The sequence below is a fragment of the Lissotriton helveticus genome, chromosome 7 (assembly GCF_964261635.1).
Source record: "Lissotriton helveticus chromosome 7, aLisHel1.1, whole genome shotgun sequence".
Lineage (NCBI taxonomy): Eukaryota > Metazoa > Chordata > Amphibia > Caudata > Salamandridae > Lissotriton > Lissotriton helveticus.
Window position 1 is genome coordinate 1,762,610,685 of NC_136068.1, and position 27,118 is coordinate 1,762,637,802.

At 45.2% G+C, this 27,118-nt stretch overlaps 1 protein-coding gene across 2 annotated transcripts in view; it reads right to left on the reverse strand.

Moving 5' to 3' along the window:
- Positions 1-23,450: 23,450 nt before the first annotated feature.
- The window catches only part of LOC144767684 (chemerin-like receptor 1), a 63,757-nt gene continuing 60,089 nt past the window's right edge, over positions 23,451-27,118 (reverse strand). For both annotated transcript variants that reach the window (XM_078651078.1, XM_078651079.1), the window contains exon 2: positions 23,451-24,987. In XM_078651078.1, coding sequence (XP_078507204.1) covers positions 23,891-24,973 — 1,083 coding nt within the window. In that variant the 5' untranslated portion in view covers positions 24,974-24,987 and the 3' untranslated portion in view covers positions 23,451-23,890. The remainder of the gene's footprint in view (positions 24,988-27,118) is intronic.

Below are 27,118 nucleotides of genomic sequence, written 5' to 3' on the forward strand. Positions count from 1 at the left end.
TTGCTGGATGACTGAGCTGTCTTTGACACATTTTATCCAAGAAGGGGGAATGGGGGGCTTTTTTATATAGGTCCAACATACATGCCCAAAGACTAATGTAACCAACAAGGTATGTAGGTCCTAATGAGACAAGCAGGTGGAGGTCAGTGGAAAAATTAGTATACCCTAGTGTGTGGGTAAGCGCAAAGTCAGGAGAAGGAATAATTCCTTTTCGGAAAAAGACCCTCACACATACAACTAGCAGATGTCTTGCTTCATCATTGGGCCTTCTCCTACTTGGGTCAGCGCTAAGCATGGGCGGATCTAGTGGATCTCGCGTACGCGAATTTGCGTATTTACGGAATCGCAATCCGCGACAATACGCGAACTCTCGCGGATTTGCGGATTTTCCCGTTTTTTGTGTTGCCGAGCGTTCGCGCGGATTTTGGGACAATTTCGCAATTGCGAACTTACATTTCGGCTCGCAACGGCCGCGACTATGTTGTTTCTACATCTGGTTTATCATCACAGGTTCACAGCACCCTCTGTTTCACCACTGCCACCCTCTGGGACACCCATGCCACCCTCTGGCACATCCTCACTGCCACCCATTAGGTTTGTTTATCACTGTAGTTTATGGGGGTTGAAAAAAGCAAGCACACCTCCCCTACTTCAACTGCCATGAATTAATTTGGGGTTGATTAATGTGTCAGTTATTTTGAAAGTTCCAGTCTGGCTGGCACCTGCTTCCTTCCTTATCTGTAATTTGCTTTCTGTTGCAGTGCAATTTTTTTTCACAGGACCTTTATGGTCTACTTGTAGCTATTCTATGAGCCTGCTGTTTGGGTCATAGCAGGGTCATAGAATAGTTGCAAACTCTGGAGGGGCCCCTCAGGAAGCACTAGAGTGAATGTTACTAATGTTAAGTTTGAACTTTTGCACCTGCTCATTGCTTTCAGTTTAGCAAAAATCGTTTTTTCTGCAATTTCGCGCATTTTTTGGGGCGCGAATCCGTGCGAGATCGATTTCGGAAGCCGCGAATGCTTGCGAATACACTAAGTTTTTCTTTGCGACGTGTATGTTCGCGTGATTTTGTGCGTGTTCGCGAGGCGCTTGTAGCTATACGTTTGCCAAGTTACCCTAGCGGTCGTACATGGGCGCGGCCATCTTGTTTGCGTGACGTAATTCCGTTTCCGGACGCTATGTGTAATCTCGCAAACTGTGCTGCTCGCTAGTACAATTTCGCGCGTGCTCGCGAGGAAAATCTCGCGCGAACTTACCCACGCGGTCGTGAACGGGCGCGGCCATCTTGTTTCTCATTCATTGCTATGGTTCTGGGCATGCTTTCTGTATCCTCTCTGAATCTCTGCCATCCTTTGCTTGTTTGAAGTTTATTTGATCTATTTTACTTATTATCTATCCCTCTATTTTTCTAGCTCTATATTTTTGTGTTTTCTGCTGCTTTTAGTTACTTTTAAACTACTTTTTTAAACTCTTTTCTTTTCTTCTTCACTATTCTATTTCTTCTTTATCATTTAACTTTATTTCTGCCCAGACCATGGTAAAGGGAGCCGGGAAGCACCCTGAGAAGGGGAAGGGTCCCTCACCCCGTGCCCGGCTCCCGTGCGGGCGTTTGAGGGGGGAGCAAGTGGTGCCACGGGAGATGTTTAGCGCGGAGGAGGTGGCCGCACTCATCTTCCACGTCCAGCGCCGCCTCCCCAAGACGATCCTGGGAGGCGGCAAGATCGCAACCGGCTATGGCATCCGGGAGCGCCGGAAGCGGTGGGAGAAGGTGTGCCGGGCCATGTTTAAGCTCTCTGGGGTCCGGCGCACATATAACCAGGCCACCCACCGCTGGACAGATGTCATGGACCGGGAACGGGACTTGCTGGACGCGCTCGGCGTAGAGGTCCCCGGGCTTGGTGAGTAGTAGTAGCTATTCATCACTACTCTGTTTTATCCGGCTCTGTCATTTGCAAATCTTTGTTCTTTACCAAGAGCAATAATGCTGCCGATTACATTGTAGGTAAATTATATTTCAAAATCTTCTATGCATTTCAGGTGCACTGCTCTCCTTCTCAGTAGCCTTGCTTGCTACTATGCTTATTTGTTTTGTATTTTGTGTTCATTTCATTGGCCTGAGAAATTATGTATGAGTGTAGTGTAAAGATAAGAACTGCGTAATGCTAGACACTAAGGGTCATATTTTCAATTACCGGCGCATCCCTGCAAAGTAGCAGGGGTGCGGCAGTAATTGTGTGCCATGCCACCACCACCCATTGGCCCAAAATGTCACAGAAGCCTTACGCATCTGTGCCATAAAGGCGGCGCATTGCTGGAGTTGCGTGCCAACGATGGCGCAGCTCCAGCAATGCTCTGGGGTACCCTATCTCCCCAATGCTGCATCAAGCCGTACGTTGGCTTCAAGCGCGCAGGGTTTGAGTCATGCATCATTGTCCTAAAAGTGACTGATTGACATCTTGTAGATTTCCCTCAGCCACTTTTAGGATTCGTTCCTGCGCAGGTACGCCCTCCCTTGTGCCGGAACGCCCCCTGATGGCGCAGGGCTTTACAACGTGATGCATATATACGCCGCACCAACACCATGGCGAGTCTTTTGTTCTGCCGCTGCGTCACAAAAGTCACGCAACAATGGAGGAAAATGAGCCGCAAGGGACTTCTAAATCAGCCCCAACAGACTGAAGTCCAGTCCTTCCTTTAGACACATGGCTATAAGAAGAAATAGTGGCGGTGGTCGGTGGATTGATAGTTTGAGTATTCACTGATCTGCAAGCAGGATGGACTTTGTCTGTCACTTCGCGTGCTGCGGACTGCTGCCTGCCAGGCCTAGGCAAACCTCTTTAGTAGTCTGTTTATTGAGTTACATAGGAACTTTCTAAGTCAACGGTCCGCAAATCAGGCAATACGAATAACGTAGTATACCACATGAGATAGATCCCGTGGAATAGTTGTCTATCTATTTGCTATTTCTCCTATTTTGTTATTGTTCTTTTGAAATGTTTGATTTGGTTGACAAATCTCATCCATGTTTTCTGGTCTTTCTTTCTTTCATGTTGTACATCAGCTCCCCCCAAGGGCAAGAGGAGTCGGACACAGGAGGAGGAGGAGGGTGCTGTTCAGGAGGATACAGGCCAGGATCGGGCAGGCGAGGGCTCCTTTGCTGGCCCCAGTAAGTTTAAATTTTAATAAAGAGTACCTATTTTTTCCTAGCGTTCCTCATTCGATTTTTTCTAAATCGTCTTTGATCTTCTTGTAGACTGGATATAAATTCTTATCCTGCCTCGAATATGACTCCATGTGGTATTACTAGATTATTCTTATTAGTCTGTCTGTGTAGCTAACTAAGATTGGACATTTGGCAATTCCATTGTACTCCCATTCTATTCAGCAATAGCTCTATGCACTGTCTCCTTACTGACTAGATAGTGTGGCAGAGTCATTTAGCTCCCGAAGTCACCGATGATTGATCCCCAATGATCTTTAGATTATCCTACGCAAGACAAGAGTACGGAGTCACAGTCAAGAAGTGTCAGAGGCACTCATGCTTGCAAAAATTCCAAAACCTTTAGCTCATCCACTCTAGTCTGGAGGACCAAAAACCACAGAGTCTATTTAAGTTTAATAGCTTTATTAAAGGTAAACACATTTATTAAAATCAACTTTGTCATAAAACTATTTAACTGAAAACGGAAAAGTGCTTAGTGCTGACGATTAATTGGACACATTTCTTGTGGTCGAGCCGAGCTCTCACCTGGTTTGAACTTGATCCTGGACTCGTGTTCTTAGAAGTCAAGATTCTGTCTGTTAGGAGAAAAAGTGGTGTGTGTTAAAAATAAAAAGCAAGCATTCATCAGTTGTGCATAAAAGTGCAGCAAGACAACAGCCTTCCCTGGACAAAGGGACATTTTTACTTTAGAGTAGACAGTCACAAATTATTACATTGTATTCTGTTTGTTTAACATTTCTTTATTACTCCTACACCAAATATTATATAGTAGTGAGTGGTGTATTCTAACATTCTTAAATGTACTTTGTAGGTGGAACATCTGGTGGCGGGGCCAGCGCGGAGGTGGCGGTGTTGGGCGAGGACTCGGAGGACTCTGGGGAGGAAGCGGTGCAAGAGCCGGCGGACGGTCCTGTGGGGGTTCCCACGGTGGTGGCGGGAACAGGTAAGCTATATATTCCTTACTTATTGAGATTGAAGACTGCATAGTGTGCTTTCTGCACAGGTGTATTAGAAATCAACCAGGTAGTAGCCTCCTCGAAATGTACTCTGACTTAGCTGTGAAGTTTTTGGTGAGAAGAATCCCAATAAGATCTTAGATGAACGTGATGGATGGGATGAACGAAAAGCGAAAGAAGGGTGTAAGTAAGTGGGACGCGAAATTTTATGATGGCTGGCAAAGAAGAACGATATGTGTTTGCTTGGCCCCCGAGGTGGCTGGGAAGGAAAGAATATGGTATGGTGCATGGCTGGGTCAATGATGAAGCAAGGATGGGTGGAAGGACAGCAGCCTGGGTGGGTGAAACAGAAACTGTATGTGTGCGTATACTTTGAATGAATGGATGCCTGGAGCATGGTATTCTCTGACTCTTAGATAGCACATGTGTATCTAGAGAGAGTAGATGGTCGCTGGATGAACTAAGTGTTACCTTAAAGAGCATGTACCACCGCACCCGCACGTCCGTTCCAGTGTAGGGAAGGCAAGGAAAAGAAATTGTAAATGTGTCCAATACTACCATGAATAGTAGCAGTACTTTGTATTGCAACTGCTAGCACAGCATATATCCGGTTATTACGGTGGACACTCTGTACCTCTCTTAATAACTTTAGTTTAGTTGTAGTACGTCATTCATGTGTGGGTGTATCACTGTTCACTCAATATTAAGCAAAGCACCTAAAGTCATCCCATATGTCATCAAATACGTCCCATGTGAAGTGATAGATAATCAAATTATTTAGCTTCTTCATTTTCCTTTTCTAGTACTCATTTGCACTGTAGGGTGAAAGGTAAATTAATTAAGCAGTAGCCCTTGTAACAGAGTATTCTCAGTGCCACCCGTAATAGAAAAGTAATAGCTTCACCACCTGCATGTACTGGACTGGTACAGTAACGCCAGTGTGTCTCACTCATCATGGTGTGCAACTGTTTTTCTCGGGTGCAAGTTCACTGTGCTGCCATTCTGCCGGCTTGCATAAGATAACGTACCAATTTTCCTAAACAAGAGAGAAGAAGAAGAATAAGACTGGGGTACTGTCATAGTCGACTGTAATGGAAGTCCATAGTGGTCGTAGAATTTGTTCATTAAACTATCACTAATGTTAGAGCAAGGATGCAGAAGTGGGAGGTTACATAGATACTGTCCTCAATAGTTATGTACTGTGCTTTCAATTTGCTACTTGTACTGTGACCCAACTTTCGGCTCATTCACTTTGTGTTATTAATGCTAAGGAGCATTGGTTACAGACTATGTCTTTCTTTCTTCATATAGTTGCTCCTTCCAAATCAACATCACAGAGGGAGCAGGCTCGAATGGCCCGGCAACGGAGGCTGGATGCCACTGTCGCCGAATATCGGCGGCTGGTGGCCCTGGAGGAGGAGGAGGACACGCAGTCGACCGGTGCAACCACCACAACATCCTCGACTGGGACAGCTGCATCCTCCTCCGTGACCCCACGGGCCGCCAGCATGCGCAGTGCTCCAGCGGTACGGAGCCGGGCTAAGAAAGCCAACCGCCACCCCCAAGCAGCAGAAAGACCAGCTGCCCCCCACAGGAGCTGCAAGGCACGCCAGCGCCGCCTAGGAGTCCGAATGTCCTACCTGGAGCAGGAGGTCCTTACGTACAAGAACTTGGTGGAGGGCCTCCGCTTCGACCTTGCCACCCTCCGCAAGGAGTATGATGCCCTGGCCGCAAAATTCACCAGCACCCTCCAGTAGTGGAGTGTCCCTTGCCCTTTTTTTAGAGACTTTTGGGGGGTGGGATTTGGGAGTTGGGTTCTTTTTGGGACTTTTCAAAGACAAACGTTGGGGTTAGGGAGGGTCTTGAGGGAGATTATTTTGTTAGGGCTACATAAATATACTTTTTTGAACTTTATCTGACCATACCTGTTTTTTACTGCTTTTCAGTCTGGTGGGTGGGGGACGGGGGTGTAACAGTAAGTTTGTTTTCCTGAACAGTCGTAGGACTTTAGTAGTACTACCGTCAATCTCTCGTCTAGTCCTAATACTCCATTATACTACCTCCCACCAAACGCTTATCTTACCTGTAATTTGTGTTAGAAATTAGGGCTAGGCCCAGGGCTGGCTCCACGTGAAATGGGGATTAACGTTGGCAATCCTGGGCGGGTGAAATTTACTCATTGCGGTGGTACTAGTGGTGTGACACAGTGGCAGTTGCATGCCTATGGAAAAAAAGAAAACGTTTACTGGTTTGTCCTTACTGTAGCATTACAACAGTTACGGTACGATCGAGAATATAGCAGGTGACAGTACACTAGAACAGTGCCATAATGTAGCCTAACAAATGGTAAAGTATTTGCTTGCAAGTATAACTAGTACTTGCGTTGAATTTATTTGACATTGGCTCCTACTACTAGAAGAAATAGTACTGAAGCTGAGTAAGTCTAGAAGATATCCTCGTATTCCTTCGCCAGCCTGTTGCTATGACCTTATCCTCCCCAGCAAGTGTGTGGAATTATTGATGTCATTTTAGTCAGACATCAAGCAAAACAACACAGCCCGGGGGAAGAGGGTTAGGGTTTGGAAAATGGATGGGAATGGGGGTTTCTTTTTGGGTAGGTTTTGTGGAGAGAAGAAAAAAAATGCACAGCCTGGACAAACAATAATTGAAGATAAAGAAATCTTTTGGTACAAACTAAAGCTAAGCACATGCAGTCACACTCATAGAAGAAAACAATGGATACTGTATCTGTATTCTGTATGTTGTTGGAGTTGTCCTGTTGAATTTGGTAAGTAAGTTGCATGCAGCAAACAATTCCTCTTATTAGCGGCACTCCTCCATTCCAGCTGACGCTTCGTCCATCAATGTTGGTGACCACTGACAGAAGACACCCTGTCCATTGCCTGCCTGGCGGATGTTGACTGAAACCCGGCCTGTAATTATTGAACGGAAAACAGGAAGTGCTATTACAATACCACTGATAAATAAATAAAAGGTATGTACGCTGTGTGGTGCAAAAAGTCACACTTTGATTCCCCTAATAGACAGTACAATATTTTTGAAATTGCGTGCTCTGTCTGAGTCACCTTTTTAAGGATAAATAAGTATGGCCAAAATATTATAGCGGATCTTTCCCCTCAAGGTAGGTGTACTGTAAACTGTGTTTTAGAACACAATTTGACCTTCCCAGCAATGCTCCCACCAAGACCCTTACTAAAGCCAGTCGCAAAAATGTAGAAGACCCCCAATCAGATCTCCAAAAACGATGCCTAGCAGAAAAATGGTGACAAAACGTACTTTGAAAGTAACAGTAGGCCCAAATACACCCTTACCGACCGTGGATTGTATTCAAACCACTTGCAAGCAAGCAAAAGTATCCATAGCCAGCATCGCTCCAACAGTGCTCTAAAACCCCAGAACTGCGTTGCAATAGAACACCCCGAAACACATGCAATCCTGCTGCTAGGGCTAACCCTAACGAACCCTAACTTACAAAAAGTGCCAAAAGGTGTTTCCTTATGGATTTTGTCCAAAACACTTCTATCCGTTATTAGACCTCCCCAGGAATGCCCCAGCCAAGACCCGCCAACCCACCCGCAAAAAAGCACGCGACAACACCCCCAAACAGCGAAAAAGATAAATCTCATACTTACTATATCTCTCGGCCTTCGGTCCAAACGCGCTGTGCAGCTAGGTCATCATCATAACTCCTGTTTTCCACCACGGATTTCCTGAAAAGCAAATGCAATCAAGATTAGACTGTCGCAGCAGTGCTTCGACAGAGACCATGGCCGCAACCCACCCACGAACAGCAGGAAGCCCCCCAAAACGCTACATTGAGCAAGATGTCAGAAGAAATAGCAAGAAAAACGCTTTTCCTTAAGGATTTTGTCCAAAACACTTCTATCCGGTATTAGACCTTCCCAGGAATGCCCCAGCCAAGACCCGCCAACCCACCCGCCAAAAAGCACGCGACAACACCCCCAAACAGCGAAAAAGATAAATCTCATACTTACTATATCTCTCGGCCTTCGGTCCAAACGCGCTGTGCAGCTAGGTCATCATCATAACTCCTGTTTTCCACCACGGATTTCCTGAAAAGCAAATGCAATCAAGATTAGACTGTCGCAGCAGTGCTTCGACAGAGACCACGGCCGCAACCCACCCACGAACAGCAGGAAGCCCCCCAAAACGCTACATTGAGCAAGATGTCAGAAGAAATAGCAAGAAAAACGCTTTTCCTTAAGGATTTTGTCCAAAACACTTCTATCCGGTATTAGACCTTCCCAGGAATGCCCCAGCCAAGACCCGCCAACCCACCCGCAAAAAAGCACGCGACAACACCCCCAAACAGCGAAAAAGATAAATCTCATACTTACTATATCTCTCGGCCTTCGGTCCAAACGCGCTGTGCAGCTAGGTCATCATCATAACTCCTGTTTTCCACCACGGATTTCCTGAAAAGCAAATGCAATCAAGATTAGACTGTCGCAGCAGTGCTTCGACAGAGACCCCGGCCGCAACCCACCCACGAACAGCAGGAAGCCCCCCAAAACGCTACATTGAGCAAGATGTCAGAAGAAATAGCAAAAAAAACGCTTTTCCTTAAGGTTTTTGTCCAAAACACTTCTATCCGGTATTAGACCTTCCCAGGAATGCCCCAGCCAAAACCCGCCAACCCACCCGCAAAAAAGCATGCGACAACACCCCCAAACAGCAAAAAAGCTAAATCTCATACTTACAATATCTCTCGGCCTTCCGTCCAAATGCGCTGTGCAGCTAGGTCACCAATCATCATAACTCCTGTTTCCCACCACGGATTTCCTGAAAAGCAAATGCAATCAAGATGAGACTGTCGCAGCAGTGCTCCCAGACCCCAAAACTCACCCACAAACACCCGGAACCCCGCCAAAGAGCACCTCAAAGGCAAGCAAGTCAGCAAAAACGGCAAGAAATTTCCACCTCATATTTGGTCCAAAACACTTTTTTCCATTATTAGAGCTTGACAGCAATGGGCCCAAAGCCGTCAACTCACCCGCAAAGAAGTAGAACACCCCCACAAGTGCTGAGTCTTTCTTCATTGGGCGTAATCCAGCACTCTGCTTTGAGGGAAATCGCAGTCTGGAGGAGGAGGATAGAGGAGCATGTTCTTCTGAACTTGTGAACCTGAGGAATGTAGACTGCGGCACCTTCAAATCAATAAGCAAACAAGTGAAGACAGTTCTGCTGATGGGCTTGTTTTTGTGGTTAGGTGATTAAAGTTTGAATTAAATTAACTGTGCAAAACAAAGAAAGACAGACACACAGGAATAAAAGTGAATAAGGACGAAAAAGAAAGTTATTGATTCATTGTCTCATTTTCAGGGCTCGGTGTCAGGGAATAAGAATAAGAGTTCGTCATCATACTCTGCGAATTCAGGCAGGATGAGGTCAGCGTCACCGAACAGAGAACAAATTCCCTCATCTACGTTGCTGTCCTCCTCGTCTTCATGCGGCGTGCTTTCTCGTACTTTGTAATCTGGTGGTATGAGGTGCTGATTCATCTTGATCATTGTTAGCCTCTCCACATTTTTGGGCGAGAGGCGGCTCCGTTTGGGAGTTACAATGCCACCAGCAGCACTGAAAACACGTTCAGAAGACACACTTGCGAGTGGGCAAGACAAGTAGTTTATAGCCAGGTTGGAGAGCTGTGGCCACAATTGTTTTTTGCCATGCCAATACTGCAATGGCTCATCATTAAGAAAGACCTCTGTTGAGTCATTCAGATAGTCCTGCACCATCGACTCAAGGTCATCAGCGGTTCCTCCACTTTGCTTACTTTTTGCTGTGCCTGTGACTTTTTTTCGAGAACCATACCCAAGCAAACTTAGCCAATCCTCTACAGCAGCCACTGTTACTGTTGTGTGTGGTGCAGATGATCCAGTTGCCAGTGTCTTTAACGGCTGAGAGGTCACTTGTGCCCCAGCCACAGGTGCAGAAGTGGATTCTTGTGACTGGGGATGGCCTGCTGATGCTGATGCTGATGTACTGCCTTCTCCTTCAATAACCTGCCGTTCTTTTTCAAACCTCTTGGCTGACCAGGCTAGCCAATGTTTGTACTTTTGAACATCTTCATCAGTAAAAGGAAAGAATGCTTCGCCTGCCAGCGCCTTTTTGTAGCGTGGATCCAGAATAGTAGCACAAATGTAATGCTGTTCTGACTTGATCTTTTGAAGACGTTCATCACCACGTAGGCGCTCTAATAATTTCTCAGACAAAATAAAAGGGTCTTTTTTTTTTACATCTTTTTCAAACTCAGAAGACACCGCCATCAGTTGGTGCTCCAGCATGCACAACAATGGGATAGCTTTTCCCAAATTACAGTCCTCCTGGCTGACTGCACGCGTGAAGAACTCAAAAGGACGAAGCATGTCTGTCAGGCTTTTAACTATGTCCCATTGCGCCGCAGCCATCCGCAGGTCCTCCTTCTGAGATGTACCCTCTGTTAAGAAATAGTGATCGAGTACCGTATACTGCTCATACAGACGCTCAAGCATGTAGAAGGTTGAGATCCAACGTGTTGCCACCTCCTGGATGAGTGTTTTCACTGACATTCGACGTTCAAGTAGCAGCCTCCTCAGATGCTTCCGGGCTTTAAAAGAATGGCTGAAATGGTTGCACATTTTGCGGCAGGTGGCCATTACCGCGAACGCTGCACTGTCTCTATCACTCAAGAATTTTTGAACTACCAGGTTGATACAGTGCGCCAAACACGGCACTCTGAAATAGCCACCCAGCGACATGGCCTTAACTACATTGGCGCCATTATCCGTGGAAACATAACCAATCTGGCGTTTTTTTGGGGATAGCATTTTCGAGACCTTTTTGTTAAACTCGTCCAAAATGTTTTCGGATGTGTGACTTTTCTCCAAGCCAAACATGGCTAGTGTTGCATGTTTCCGAGCAGCTTTGAAAACTTGGTCCGGGTCAACACCTGCGTTTAGCTTTGCTTTAACACCTGAAAAAGAGACCCAGTGTGCAGTGATGCACATGTAATCAGCGCCTGCGCCACTGGTCCACATGTCTGTTGTCAGATGTATTGTGTGAACAGCACTCTTCTGCAAAGCTGCCCCAATCGCCTCCAGCACATCTTCATGTAGTGCTGGAACCGCAACTCTGGCAAAATAGAACCGGCTAGGAACCTTCCATTTAGGGCAGAGCGTTGCCACTAATTCTAGAAAACCTACCGCTTCTACAAAAGAAAAAGGGAGAAGGTCCACAGTTAGCATTTTAGCCAGCTTAGTGTTATACAGACGCGTCAGTGGGTGGTTGCGTTCATATGGCACGTCTGAAGAAAACATGGTTCTAATGTTGCCCTGGACCAAGCATTTACGGGCTGATAATGACTTCGTTGACCCAATTTTGCTCGCTGGTGAACTTTTGTGCGTTGGTGTCTCACTCGCTCCAACACTCTTAGTGTGCCTCACATTGGGTGTGCTGCTGACAGGGGTACTGGGTGTAAGGGAAGTGTTTGACACGTCTTCTTCCTCCTCGTCATCATCAGATGCAACATCAACGTTTTCTTGAATTCGGGCTTCCTTGATCGCATCTAGGTGCGCAAACCATTGGACAGTGTGCTGTCTCCTAAGATGACCTCTCTGGCCTCCGGTACCATAGTTGGTACCTGACTTACCACGACTAACTGCAAGCTTACAAAGGGTACAAATGGCAAACTTTGGATTTTTTTGACAAACAGTAAAGAAGTCCCAAACTGGGGACTTGAAGTGTCTGTGGGGCCTGGAGGAGGCAGCGATACTGGTGGTGGTGGTCATGAAGCTAATGCCAGTTGAAGTGGAGGATCTGGATTGCCCAACTTTTGTACGTTGTGCACTTTCACCGCCACTAATTAAGGTCGAGGTGGATGGAGGTCCCTTCTTGCCAGAAAGAAATATGGAAGCGGGACGAGTTGGTGTACTACTTAACTCCAATGATTGTGGTGTATCCACTGCCTCCTCATCGACAACATCATCATCATCACGCTCAGCAGCTCTTCGGGCTAGGGTCAAAATGTCTGTTTGCTGCATGCCCACTGGGGCTGCAGTGACCTTTATGATGACTGGGTCGTCGTTGTCAGAGTCTTCATCAGCAGCAGTATCCGCCACTTCTTGTTGAGCCTCATCACACTCCATAACTCTGAGACTTTGGACGAGCTTCCTTTTACGCTTAACTACCTTTGTCAGATCATGGTGTGCCTCACTCTCAGACGGCAGTGGTGCTGGTTCCCAAGTTTGATCCATATCATCAGAAGGAGGTGTGCTTGAAGAAGATGTAGACACCACCCTTGATCTCTTCCTTGCTAGGGGTGTGGAAGACAATGAATGATCATCAGGAGGAGTGGCTTCCTCAAATGATACCTCGCCTTGATTGTCGATTTCCTGATGTGCCCCTACTTCGGGAGGAACAACTATTGTGGGCACTTGTGACCCTCCATGCACCTCTGCTTGCGCATCTCCTTGCGCTGCCCCTCCTTCCACATGTACTTGGGCTTGTACTTGCACATGTGATTGTTGTTGCAGCTGTGGTTGTTCAACACTCGTCAGATGAGCTACAACAACCTGTGTTGATTGAGGGACATTGCTGCTGCTTTCTTGCGATGAGCCAACATCACTGGTCGATGGTGATGGAACAAGTAGATTGGCTGCCTCTGCAGCACTCAAGGGCTTGGACTTAAGTTGGCGTGGTGGTGGTGGTGGCACTGAGCCCAATGGAGCGGGGGTGCTGCTGCCAGCTTGGTCCCCAGCAGATCCCGCTGCTGCTGTAGGCATACTTTTTTTTTTACTCCCAAAAAAAGGGGCGGGCGGCACACCAGTCTCCTTGGTAACTTGCTTCTTCTGCTCCTTACTGGCACCTTTCTTGCTAGAGGAGCTACGGGTAACTTTTTTTGGGGCCATCTTCTTCAGAGCAGGTCAGAACAGCAGGCAGCAGTTGCACGAGTTGCAGAGTTGTCTGTGTCCAGACGTGACGTCGCGTGACGTTATGCTGCACACACACACCGCTGCAGGACTTCTTCCTGGCACTGGTGGTTCTCTTGAGTCTTGTGCACCTAAAAGCAATGGAAGACAGAGGAACATCAGTTCAGTTATACACCCCAAAAAATCGACAAAACACAGAAAAATCAGCACAATCCCATGCCATCCATGATGTTTACATTGAAGACACCCCACAGAAAGACTAGGGCCATGCAAGTATGCAACACTCACTACCCCTGGGCATAATGGATGAAAAGTAGGCAAAATAAGTGCAGGCCTCAGACACTGCCTCTCTTCAAAATGGCCCCTTACACCCCAAGCACATGTTGCCTGTACCAGCCAGCACTCAAGATGGCCACCACCACCACCCACATGGCCAGTACACATCAACAGTACACCCCAAAAAAACAGAAAAACAGCCAAAAATCACCACAATCCAATGCCATCCAGGATGTTTACATTAAAGAGAGTGAGACCACACTACAGGCACACCCAGTCCATGCACCACTACCCCTGGGCAAAAGGCCACACCAGCAGCCCCAAAAAAACGACAAAAACAACAAAAAACAGCACAATCCCAGCCCATCCATGGCCTCAATGGTGTTTAAATTCAAGAGGACACCCCACAGAAAGACTAGGCCCATGCAAGTCACCACCCCTGGGCAAAGGGCCCCACCAGCAGCCCCCAAAAAACGACAAAAAACAATAAAATCAGCACAATCCCAGCCCATCCATGGCCTCAATGGTGTTTAAATTCAAGAAGACACCCCTCAGAAACACTAGGCCCATGCAACACTCACTACCCCTGGGCATAATGGATGAAAAGTAGGCAAAATAAGTGCAGGCCTCAGACACTGCCTCTCTTCAAAATGGCCCCTTACACCCCAAGCCAGTCCACATCAACAGTACACCCCAAAAAAACAGAAAAACAGCCAAAAATCACCACAATCCAATGCCATCCAGGATGTTTACATTAAAGAGAGTGAGACCACACTACAGGCACACTCAGTCCATGCAACACTACCCCTGGGCAAAAGGCCACACCAGCAGCCCCAAAAAAACAACAAAAACAACAAAAAACAGCACAATCCCAGCCCATCCATGGCCTCAATGGTGTTTAAATTCAAGAGGACACCCCACAGAAAGACTAGGCCCATGCAAGTCACCACCCCTGGGCAAAGGGCCCCACCAGCAGCCCCAAAAAAACGACAAAAAACAATAAAATCAGCACAATCCCAGCCCATCCATGGCCTCAATGGTGTTTAAATTCAAGAAGACACCCCTCAGAAACACTAGGCCCATGCAACACTCACTACCCCTGGGCATAATGGATGAAAAGTAGGCAAAATAAGTGCAGGCCTCAGACACTGCCTCTCTTCAAAATGGCCCCTTACACCCCAAGCACATGTTGCCTGTACCAGCCAGCACTCAAGATGGCCACCACTACCACCCACATGGCCAGTCCACATCAACAGTACACCCCCAAAAAACAGAAAACCAGCCAGAAATCACCACAATCCAATGCCATCCATGATGTTTACATTAAAGAGAGTGAGACCACACCACAGGCACACTCAGTCCATGCACCACCACCCCTGGGCAAAAGGCCACACCAGCAGCCCCAAAAAAACGACAAAAAACAATAAAATCAGCACAATCCCAGCCCATCCATGGCCTCAATGATGTTTAAATTCAAGAAGACACCCCACAGAAAGACTAGGCCCATGCAACACTCACCACCCCTGGGCAAAGGGCCACACCAGCAGGCCCCAAAAAACGACAAAAATCAGCACAATCCCAGCCCATCCATGGCCTCAATGGTGTTTAAATTCAACAAAACAGTTGTATCATGCACCCCTAACCAACCCTGGTCCTACTGGATACTGTGGCTACCCACAATATAATTTATTTAATGCTCTGAAAAAGTTCCAAAATTGTACTTGCAGCAACTGTAATGCCCCAAACAAACTTACTTGTGAAAGTTGATTTCTAATCCAAAAGTGATCCAAAGACAGTCAAAAAGGCCTCAAATCCAAATATCCAGCAGCACCCACAAAAAGTAATCCTTCCAGCTCCAGATCCAAATGAAAGTGACCAGGAGATGGACAAAGCACTGGGAGGAGCCTGCTGGACAGGAACAGGAAGTTGGAGACTGTGGGGCACTTCCTTCCTCCCCCCCCCCAAAATGGACTCCTTGCAAAAAAAAAGGCCATGCAAATGTCAACCTGAGGAGTGATTCTGATAAAAACCATAATTTTCTGAAGGTTTATCCTGTTTGCTGGTGATTTTCTTGAGCAGAATTGCAAAATCTCTATTTCGCGAGTGCAAGTTTGTTCCTTTCCGCCGCAACTACGTGTTCGCAATTGCGAACTCTCGCGAGGTGTGCTGTGCAAGGTGGCAAGCCGCGATTACGTATTCGCGGGCGCCAAACTCCCGCGGGATCACGCAGCAAGATCTAAAATGGCGCGGCACTAGAAAAATATGATCGAGAAAAACAACTCGGCAAACGCTTAATGACGGAAAGTGAATGCCGTGCACCACGCCGCGCGCCGCAACCAAGCAAAAAATCCGCCGCGAGCGGATTCACGGATTTTCGACAAATTCGCGAGAGTTCGCGGATTGCGAATTTGCCGAAAATCCGAAAAATCCGCGAGCGGAGCGGATTTTACGCCCATGCTTAGTCAGCGCTGCAATACCCGATCAGGTGCCCGTGCTGGGGCCTACTTAGTGGAGATCTTTTTTCCAAGCCGTTGGGTGCAGTGCGTGTGAGGGCCCTGATGTGAAATATGAGTTTAGGTGATAATATGGTGTGTGCGTGAGTTAAAACAGGAAATAGTGGTCCACTCAGAATAATTTTAATGAAATGTGGCCACTACCCTGGTTAAGAACTAAGAGACGCACGCTCCCACTTTAAGGTGTGGGGGAATGTGTGCTTTTCTAAGAGGTCGACATGTTTCTTGCCTTTTGTCTAGTGACGGCAATTCTTCAGGACCAATCTAATGTAATCTACCCACACTTTTTGGTGGTGGTCAGGACCTCTTTGAGGTGTAAGTTTGACCACCCATACAGCACCCTAAAAACATCCTCAACTCCTCCAAATCTGGTCATAACAAAACACAGTGCGGAAACTGCCCTCCTCTCCGCAACAGACGACATCCGTATCTTACTGGACAAAGGAGCAATAGCAGCCCTCATCCTCCTCGACCTCTAAGCGGCATTCGACACATTCTCTCACCACACCCTAATACGCAGACTCCACAATGCAGGGATCCAAGACAAGGCCCTTGACTGGATACGCTCCTTCCTCTCCTGCAGAACACAGCGGGTCAGACTCCCCCCTTTCCTCTCGGACCCTACTCCTACCACATGCGGAGTCTCCCAGGGGTCCTCCCTCAGCTCTACGGTCTTCAACATCTACATGGCTCCACTCACTCCCATCGTCAGAACCTACGGACTCAACATTGTGTCATACGCAGATTACACCCAACTCATCCTCTCCCTATCCAACAAACCCAACACCGCCAGACACAACTTTCGAGAAGGCATGGAAGCCGACTCCAAATGGATGAAAAACTGCTGCCTACAACGAAACACCAACAAAACGGAAGTACTCATCATGGGCCCAAACCCAGATGCCTGGAATGACACCTGGTGGCCCCCCGCCCTCGGAAACCCGCCAACCCAATGGACCATGTAAGCAAACTGGGAATCACCCTGGACTCAGAGCTCAAAATGGACCGCCAGATCAACTCTGTCTCGTCCTCATGCTTCCAAACCCTCCGCCTCCTGCATAAGACCTTCAAATGGATCTCCCTCGAACACAGAAAGACCGTCACTCACACCCTGGTCACCACCAGGCTCGACTATAGCAACGCACTCTATGCCGGAATAAACAAACACCTCGCCTGCAAGCTACAGAACATCCAAAATGCCGTCGTCCACAACCTCCCAAGACACTTCCACATCTCCCAGCACCAGCGCACACTCCACTGGCTCCCCATCGAAGCTAGAGTCTCCTTCAAGATGCTAATCCACGCTCACAAGGCCCTCCACAACACAGGACTAGCATACCTGAACAGCCGACTTAAATTCCACGCACTCCAAAGAACGCTATGATCAGCCCAGCTCTCCTACGCCGTGGTCCCCCGCACCAGAAGGACCATATCGGGAGGACACTCCTTATCTTTCCACGCGGCCAGAGCCTGGAACGAACTTTGGCTCCACCTCAGACAAATAAAATCGCTCACCATCTTTACAAGGAACATCAAAACCTGGATCTTTGACAGACCTCCTCCTTGATGGACTGGAACCTACAAACCCCCCACCCCCCAGCGCCTTGAGACCCTTACGGGTGAGTAGTTGCGCTTAACAAACACCTGATTTTGATTTTGATTTGATAAAAATCGATGCTTAGTGATCCTTGTGCTGCTTTTCAAATTAAATATAAAATTACATAGGCACAACCCAAAAGTCTAAAACAAAATACATTTTCTGTGTGAACTACCCAGGCAAAAGATCCAAGGAATTCTGCAGGTCATTAGGTTCCTTTCACTTTGTTCCTATGTTGCCTCAACAGCTGCTTTAGCCAGCAGCACAGTTTTCTGTCACCAAAGGATCCATAGGTAACAGAATGCCTATTAATTTCTTAACAGATTTTTCTGCTATGACCAGGTAGAGCAGGCGCAGTCCCAGATCAGACAGTAACACTATTAAATGTATAGTATTGTACCTTATTGGTTTTTTTAAATGAAGAACAGGGCAGTGTTACATGGCTTACACTATAGAGCACTGAGCACACCTCAATACATCAACATCTAAACAACACTCTCACCACAGTCCAGTCTTGCCTGACCAACAACCACCTTAAGCACAACCTCAATAAAACTCAACTCCTCCTCATCCAACCACGGGAAAATTCTATCCTATAAATAACTGGGTTGACACCATAACGGCACTAAACTGCAAACTATCCATCCCCAACTTGGTCCAATCACTCAGGATTACACTTGACAAACACCTGGACATGAAAGACCACAATAATGCCTCAGCAAAAAGTGCATTATTCATGCTCAAACACCATAACAATAACCAAACCCTTCATTCTCTTTGAAGACCTTAAGATCGTAGTACAATCCTAAATCCTCTCCAAGCTGGACTATGGTAACCCAACAATCACTGGAATCACAAAAGAACTACCTTATACCTATGAAATCCACATTAAATGCAGCAGGAGAATTCTCTCTGGAGAGAGACGCTATGACGACATCACTCCCACACTAAAGATACTCAATTGGCTACAAGTCAAAGCGAGAAGTATGTTTAAAATGGCCTGCATAACCCACAAAGTACTTTTCACTGAAAAACCAACCTACCTTGAAAATACACTTTCAAAAGCTTGACTAAGGAGGCCCCTGTGAAGCTCAAGCACCCTACTCCTGATTCCGCCCAAATTAAAAAAAGCAAATTCACTCACCTGTTCCTTCTCTGTAAATGCTTCTAGAATTTGGATCGCTCTGCCACGGGATCTTCGTGAAAATCAATCATTATTACACTCCAGAAAAAAACGTAAATTACTTCTTCGCTCCAAATACTTGAACCCCCACCAGCAACTACCCCCGAACTATATAATCTCATACTGCTCCACCATCGTTTACATATTATTGCCATATATGCCCAATTGTTTTATCACTATCCTCGTATATTATCTGTGTATGTATTTTACTCATTTTCCCTGTATATTGTCTTTAAAATTTGTTGTGCACATTCTGGTTAAGTTTGTGCTATAGAAAACTCGAAAAATAAATAAATTAATGATGGTATCTGCCTTTAGCGTTACTGCTCTGGATGACGTCTGACTGTACATTGTGTATTATGTGCGGTCTGACCAGTAGGTTTTCCGTCACCGATGTGTCAATTTCTTAGGAATGCTTTTGAGGCATATTTACAAGCCCCTATTGCCACAGGAGCGTCACTTTTAGTGATGTTCCTGTAGCGATAAACCCTTCACCTAATCTCTTGGGTTCGAAAGTAATGTGCTACCCACCGAAAATCGCTTCAACACCTCCTCAGGGTTAGTAAGCACTAAATAAATACAATATATACAATTTAAAATTGTTGAAGCCTGTATGTAAGTTTGAACAAGTTAAACATGTAGATACAAATCTTACCTTAGTTGCAGACAATCCTATTTCACAGGTCCATACTACAGAGGTGTGTGATGCAGAGGATTGGGCCTGCTTATCCAGTGAACACAATAAACAAGAAGACTAGTTTTCCTCGCCCCAGAATATAAATCTCGGGTATTATGAAAGGCGATAACTCCCTATTCCTGCCTGAACTCTCATATAATGTGCAGAATGCTGGAGCCAGGGGCAGAAACCACACGTGGAAAGGATGGAGCGCCATAAAAGGGCGGCAGGACAATCTGAGGTGCAGCAGCGGTGCAGTTGTGGGTCCACAATATCCGTTTTTCCTATGGGGCCACCTTTGGAGCAGAAGCTATGCCTGACCATCCCACAGCCCCAATCCCTCACTCTGTACCTGTCAATCAGGGAGACAGCCGGGACCCTTCTGCCTCTGGGGTCTTCTTTCACTTCACTCGGTCAATGTCCTCTTCTTCCCTTTCATGTGACCGGTTCAAGTCCTTCTCTTGGTGTGTTCTGGGCCCTCCCTTCCCCTGGGGCTGTGAGATCAGAAACAGACCCAGATTGGTCCCGGCTGTCTGCTGCAGCATGAGACGTTGACGATTTCCATCTCAGATATTGTTGAGTATCTGATGCTCTTATCAAAACATGGTCTGTTTGGGTATCACGAGGATGGTAGCCCTGGAACCAGTGGGGAGAACTGTCAAGCATACCTATGAGCACTTTGGTAATGACAATAATAATAATAATAATATTCATAATCCTAAAATATATATGATTAGGATAAAAAAACTAAACATTTATAAATGTGCACAACTACATGTGTGAAATGAGTAGGTATCAGGTTTGCATTTATGAATCTGCTCTCCTGTGACTTGCATCTGTGTGCCTGGTCAGCAGAAGCACACGTGGATCATGTACTCACATAACAACAGCAGCATGCAAACGACCTGTAATCTTTGTCAACACTATCAATGCTAACGATAGTAAAATATATCTTCATGTGGATTTTCATATTAAAGTCTTAGCTTTTGCATCCCTTTGATTTTGTTTTGAGAAAAAAGAATCCTACCTACATCTTTCCAGGATCGTTTTTAAACTAATTCTTGAGAACATAGCACACCCATTTTCAGACCCAACTAACAATTACGAAGACATATTCTCCATTGGCATGAACATAGGAATGGACATTGGCATTGGAAAAGGAGGAAACCTTGTGAACTACAGGTAACACAAAAATCATGTTCAAAACGAGACTAGAAGTTTTTCAGCTTCCTCCATGCTGTACGTATAGGGAGGGTAAATGGACAAACGTGCCAGTAAATCTTTAACTTAATCATACTCTGGTTATATATCTCCGTGAGTTCATTATGTTTAGTGCTTGCACCCAACATTCAGTGGGATCTGCAGGTCATGAGGTCTCATCCTTCATGGCCAAATAAGTCTTTCAACCTTCTAAAGTAGATTAAATATATACTGTACAATTGTGTAATGACACATATGTCATTACAGTGCTTCGAAGCAGACACAAACTGTGGTGTTAAGCACTGTATATCCTTCTGTGGCTCCTCTTTACTGCCTATCGTTTTAAAGTATATTTAACCCCTGGTTGCTTGTACCCAGGTACATGAATGTTTCACATGCTCCAATGATGATGGTACCCAGGACATTCTTCACTTAAACCAACATTCTCTTGGGTCAGCTGTGCAAGAACAAAATTGCCTTTGGGTTCTCAGCACTGGATGTCCTGTCATTGTTGACAGGTAAATTCAAATAAGATAGAACTGGTGGTGGGTAAGAAGCTAGAAAGATGGGTCGATTCACACTGACCTTCAGGGAGGGGCCATCACCAGATAGATCTGAGAAATTTCTGTGAGTTCTTCTCGAGATGACCTTTCCATGCCACTGCACATTGAATTAATGGTCTCGCTCTGTGTTTGGGTTTTGCAGTCTAATCTACATGGGCAAGTGACAGAGTCATGAGTCCTGTCAAGATTAGATGACTCCAATCTTCTGTACTGAGGACTTCCTGATATAGCCCGGTATCATCTTCAACGGATCCACAATGTTGTCATAAGAGCGGCTCATCAGTTAAGTAAAAGCGATCATATCACCAACACCCACATTTCTTTCCATTGGCTGCCTGTGAAGCAGAGAATATTTTTTAAGATGGTATGTCTTTTGCACAATCTTTTTTATGGCCTCCAAAGTCTCTATGTTCTTGTCGTGCAAAGTGCTTGTCTTTGATCATAGAGATCCAGGATGAGATAGCTCTTTCTACACAGCCCACCATTGTGCAAGCGCTTCTGCGAAATCTGAAGTCCATTTCCTCTTATTTAAACTTCAGGAAGGCTTTAAAACTCGAACCTTTCTGTTAATACTCCTGCAACCCTCCATCAACTTCTTGAGTTTCCTGTTTTGAATTTAGGCTGTGCCAAGAGGCCTATCTGGTGACTGTCACGTTTCATCAGCTCATTTTTTCATTCATTCATTAAGGAATTCATTCATTCCATCAATCATTCACTCATTCATTTATTCATTCATTCACACAACTATTGTTTACATATATGGGCTTCAGAGCTCAGGTGCCAGCAGCACATTTCTGAAAATGAACCTCATCGACTTGAAATGGTAATATGCATGGGGACAAGCTGTAGCCAACACTCAGGACAATAGTGTAGGCAAAGCATGACGTTTCAAGGGCAGTTAATTTGTTTGAAAAAGAGACAAGATTAGCAACATGTTCTCTATGTTTTAAGGCAGAAGAAATACACAGGAGCTTGTCACTACTATTACCTGTGCTGAACTAATCCTAGAATCTGTACATCGTGAGGGGTTAAGGGGTTAAGGTCACAGTCAGATGACCTCGTGCTATCCACACACTACAGTGCACCCACATTGAACCTGGTGCTGAGATTGTATAATACTTCACTAGGATGAGGGTGGCAGTCTTATGCTCCTCCTGAAATCCGGAATGTCATACAGGCAAAAGAATTATCAAGACCACACAGGGATAGGCTGGTCAGATCCACCACCTGATCTTGATAAACAACTACAATTTGGTTAAAGGATTTTTATGAAGATTAAGTGAAGGACAATACTGTATGATGCCCTTCAAATGGACCAATCTTTCGCACATTGTTTGTTTTTAGTCCAAGTAACTCAATTATTGTGATCATCCACTGTCATTCAAAGTAAATTTTAGATGGGCGATGCTCTTACTACAATGCACTGACTGACTGCAGTGTTTGAAGAGATTTTGTGAACACATTTAAGCACATTATTTAGCACAAAGATGCAGCTGTGACAACCGTGGGTCTTTTTAGTTTGATGTGGTTGTTAAAGAGCAGCGATTAGTTAGAATGATGGGAGTAGGACATCCCAGGTGCCTTGAGCTGTTAAAGAGCTGAGGAGGCTTTGACCCACATGCTCAGGGCAGAAATAAGATTTGACGTCAAAGCCGGGACATTGGAGGTGATGCCAGGGTAGTCTGTCGCCTTTATGCGTTTCCTTATTTGATAGTTTAAAAATAGATGACCTGGCATTCCAAACATAATCGGCAAATCTTATAGGTAATAATTCTGTGGCTGCGGAAAGAAATATTATACTTAATTAAAACAAAATTATGATGAATTTAGAGACAAAAAGATGTCCAAATTGCAATTTTTTAACATTTTTTGCAGAGTTTTATATAGCGCGAACTAGACCCGAACTGAATCAGGTATCAGAGCGCTTTACATATTTTCCAGTTACGTTACATGAGGACACACTTTCATTTTAGGCACGGGGAGATTAAGTGATTTGCCCAGAATCACAGGAGGTTTTGGCGTCGTTACCGAGACTCGAACCCAGATCCCCAGGTCCGAGGTCGAGCGCCCTGTCTTGCTTTTATTGCATCACATCTTGATGATGAAGTTTGTCACTCAATCTCTAGCACAGTAGATACTATAAAGGTAAATATTGCATAACCTTATCGACATAAAAAATTACTGGAAACAGGATATGTAGACAAAACCTTCAAAACGAATATTTATTGACTGCGAATCAAGACAAGCCTTTCTCAGGAAAAAAAATAATTGTTCCGACAGATATTTTAAAATCAGAATACAGGTATCAATATAAAATACAAAGAAAGACAATTTTGTGGAGGGTGATATATGGCCCACTATAAACTGTGGGGCTTATTAACAAGCCCTTGCAGCATGAGACAAGAGGATCTGTGCTGCGGCACAGCAGCCAATTGTGTGCCAACACAAGGGAAAGCACATGGGTGCTTTTTGTTGTAAATATGACGCATTCCTGTGCTTTGAAGATACATATATGGCTTGTGGAGCCATGCTGCATCATTTTCTTGTAGATGAGGCCCTGTGAGTCCACAGCTTAGTCCACATACAGAATTTTGAAAACCTTCTCTGGCAATTTTGAGCAGAAGAGCACACAGTGGTTTTACAACTAGAATGATTCATAGCAACAAAGCTATACTGATAAAACTCTGAACTTAAACATGTCATAAACACATATGGGAACACATTTTCTGTGCAGGCGCTCAAGAAAGGTTCAGAGCAGACAAGATTCCACCTCACTTGATGATTTAGGTGGGCTCCTGCTGTCCATCGAGGCAGGAGTTTGCTCCTCATTGAAAGCTCCTTCAAACACTGATACAATAGGGCGTCTGAACATATCTTTGAAGTCTCTGCCCATGAAGAAGTACAGGATAGGATTAAGGCAGCTGTTAAAGTAGGCCAGACAGGTTGCAAGAGTTTCAGCTATCAGATGGACATCGTAAGGCCAAAGTATATATTCTGATGCATCAAGCCAGGGTAAGGAATGGAATGGAAACCAACACATGAAGAACAGGACCAAGATAGTGATGATTATCCTGAAGGGCCGGCTGGAGGTTCTGTGGCATGGTCGTTGTTGGATCTTCACAGCAATCGCTCCATAGCAGATAATGATGATGGTGAAGGGGACTACAAACATGGTTACAAATCGAGTTATGATCATGACCTTGTGGCGCATCAACATGATACTAAAGGCTTTTTCAGAAAAATCCTCAAAAGGAACAGCATAACTCCTGAAGCAAACTGTTGTATTGTACTCCCACTCAGCTACGGTGTCATAAAATGCTGGATATGGAGAGCTGACTATAACTGAGAACACCCATGTGACAAATGCAACCTTGTACGCCAGGTTGGGTTTTCTGTGTCTTCGGGACCAGAATGGATGCAGCACCGAAACGCATCGGTCGATGCTGATCACCACGAGGAAGGAGATGCTTGCCATCATGTTTAGATATAACACCATGTTTTTGATCTTACACAAAAATCCACCAAAAGGCCAATTTGTATACATTGCTTCTGACACAATGTGAAGAGGGAGGAAAATATCGAAGATAAAGTCTGCAATGGCCAAATTAAGGAACCAGATTACGTTCACAGTCTTGGTCATCTTGAAGGTACAGATACCTATCACCAACCCATTGCCTGACGTTCCCAGAAGGCAGGTTATTGAATAAGACACAATGGAGAACAATTGTATGTAATAATATAAAGTGTACTCAGAGGCCAGTGTAGCTGTCTCTATAGTTGTTGAGTTTGACCAAAGTAAAGACAGACTATCAGTGACGTTCTCCATGACCATCTGACTTTGTTTACCTGAAATTAAAAAGACCAATGATTATTTTTGTCAACTATCTGCTCTAAAGCACACAGAAACAAACATAAATTACAGGAAATTACAAATTGAATGTAAAGATTTATGAAATGGGAATAAAAAGATTACTTGTTCCATGGTTATCATTTTGATATAGTTAAGCATGTATCTTGGAACACAAAACCATAGCACAAATGAAAAAACTTTAAAGAAGCTGCAGGGCAAGCATCATACAAAGCATTTTTATATACTTTAAAAGCTGTATTTTTTTTGTGAATTGGTCTTCAGAATCTACATTTAAAAAAAATCTTTTAATAGATTTTTTCCAACAAGATACAGTAGTGCACACACAATTCGTTGATTGTTACAGTTAATTGTACATAACTGAGTTGTGCCTTACCCCAGCGCATATGGGTCAAGAAATAACATTGTTTGGACATTTGCATAGGAACTTAATATAAGTTCCCTTGGTACTTAGAACATGATCATTGGATTGTATCTGAAGCTTCTATTGTGGGTCCATTCGCAATATGGGGTTGCGGAGTGTGAGATCAGACAGATACTCCGACACATTCAAATTTCAAATTTCAAATCTTTATTTCGATCATTTGATCCTTAAAGATGTACAGTAATTCATCATCGTTAAAAGTTTAAAAAAGATGTAAAACAAGAATTACAGTATATAAAAGCAACAAATTATCAATGCTCATCTACCATCTTTGTAAGTCGGGTTCTGGCATACCACATTGCTGTTAAAAAGTTAGCCAGGGCAAACACCGTTGACGGGGACAAGTCTGTTTTTAAAACTCTGAATGCAGGAAGGAGTGTCCTGAAACCCAGGTTTCTAAGTAATGGAATCAACCAATAACGCCTACTTTTGCGGTATACAGGGCAGAAGAAGATGACATGAGCTTCACTTTCTCTGGATTTAGCACAAGAAGGACACAACTCATTCGACAAATGTCCTGTCCATGCTTTAGTGAAGGTCTTTAGGGGGAGGGTCCCATATCTCCACTGCAAATAGAGTTTCCTTGTAAGAGCAGGAGCCATACCGTCCAGCACGCTTTCAAAGTTGTATGAATCCTTAATTAACATAAAGGCGTGCGTCAGGGAATCCTCCCGAGTGGTTGCCAGGACTCTAGTGAGCCTATTTTCATAGTATACTCCAGAGAGTGTTTTTCTTGAAATCCTGGTACTTGTCCTTTGAGGATCTAACCACAGCTCTGTTAAGCCGAGAGTCTCGCATGTTGTCTTTATGTAATTTATCCAGGGTATTTTAGCAGCGTTAGGTAGGGTTAAAAATTCCTGCAGCTCAGATCGATATGGAGCGAGGTCCTGACTGCTCCATATACGGCGCCAAAATGTTAAGGGCTTAAGCCCTAGTTCTTCCGTAATGGGCCTCAAAGCCAGGTCCAGTCGCAGGGGCATGAGTGGGGTGCTTGTTGGTAGGGTTGTTAGTTGTCTTATAAATTTGTTTTCCGTCACCTGTAGATTAGAAGGTGACGTGTGACCCCATATCTCTCCCCCGTAGGTGGCACCACCCCGAGCCTGCATTTTATATATTTGAATGGCCGGGGACAGAGGGCGAAAAGTTGATTTGGACGCAATTCTCATGATTCCCCCCGCCCTCTGGGCTAGCCTCATATTGGCTTTTGTCCTGTGGGCCCCCCATGTTAGGTTTTCGTTTAGGGTTAGCCCCAAATACTCAATGATGTGTACCCTTTCCAGCCGCACAGAGCCGAGTAAAGGGTTTGGGCGCTTTTGGGACTTAGGATTCATAATCATGAATTTCGTTTTTTGGGGGTTTATTTCAAGGCCCCTTTCAGTGCAAAAGTCCTGGAAGCCATCAATTACCCTCTGGATCCCCATAGGTGTTTTTGATAGCAGCAGGGTGTCGCCCGCGAACATTATGGCGGGCACCCTGCTGCCAGTCAATTTTGGGCCGTCGGTGTTAGCTATCCCGGTCAGATGTGAGATTACCCCGTCCACAAAGAGGCAGAACAGGGTTGGTGCGAGCACGCATCCCTGCCTCACCCCTCTGCGAACGGGGAATCTTTCAGTGAGCGTCCCACTTCTCCCACATCTGACCCTTGCAAAGTTGTTATGATGTAATTTGAGCAAGATCGCGAGAAT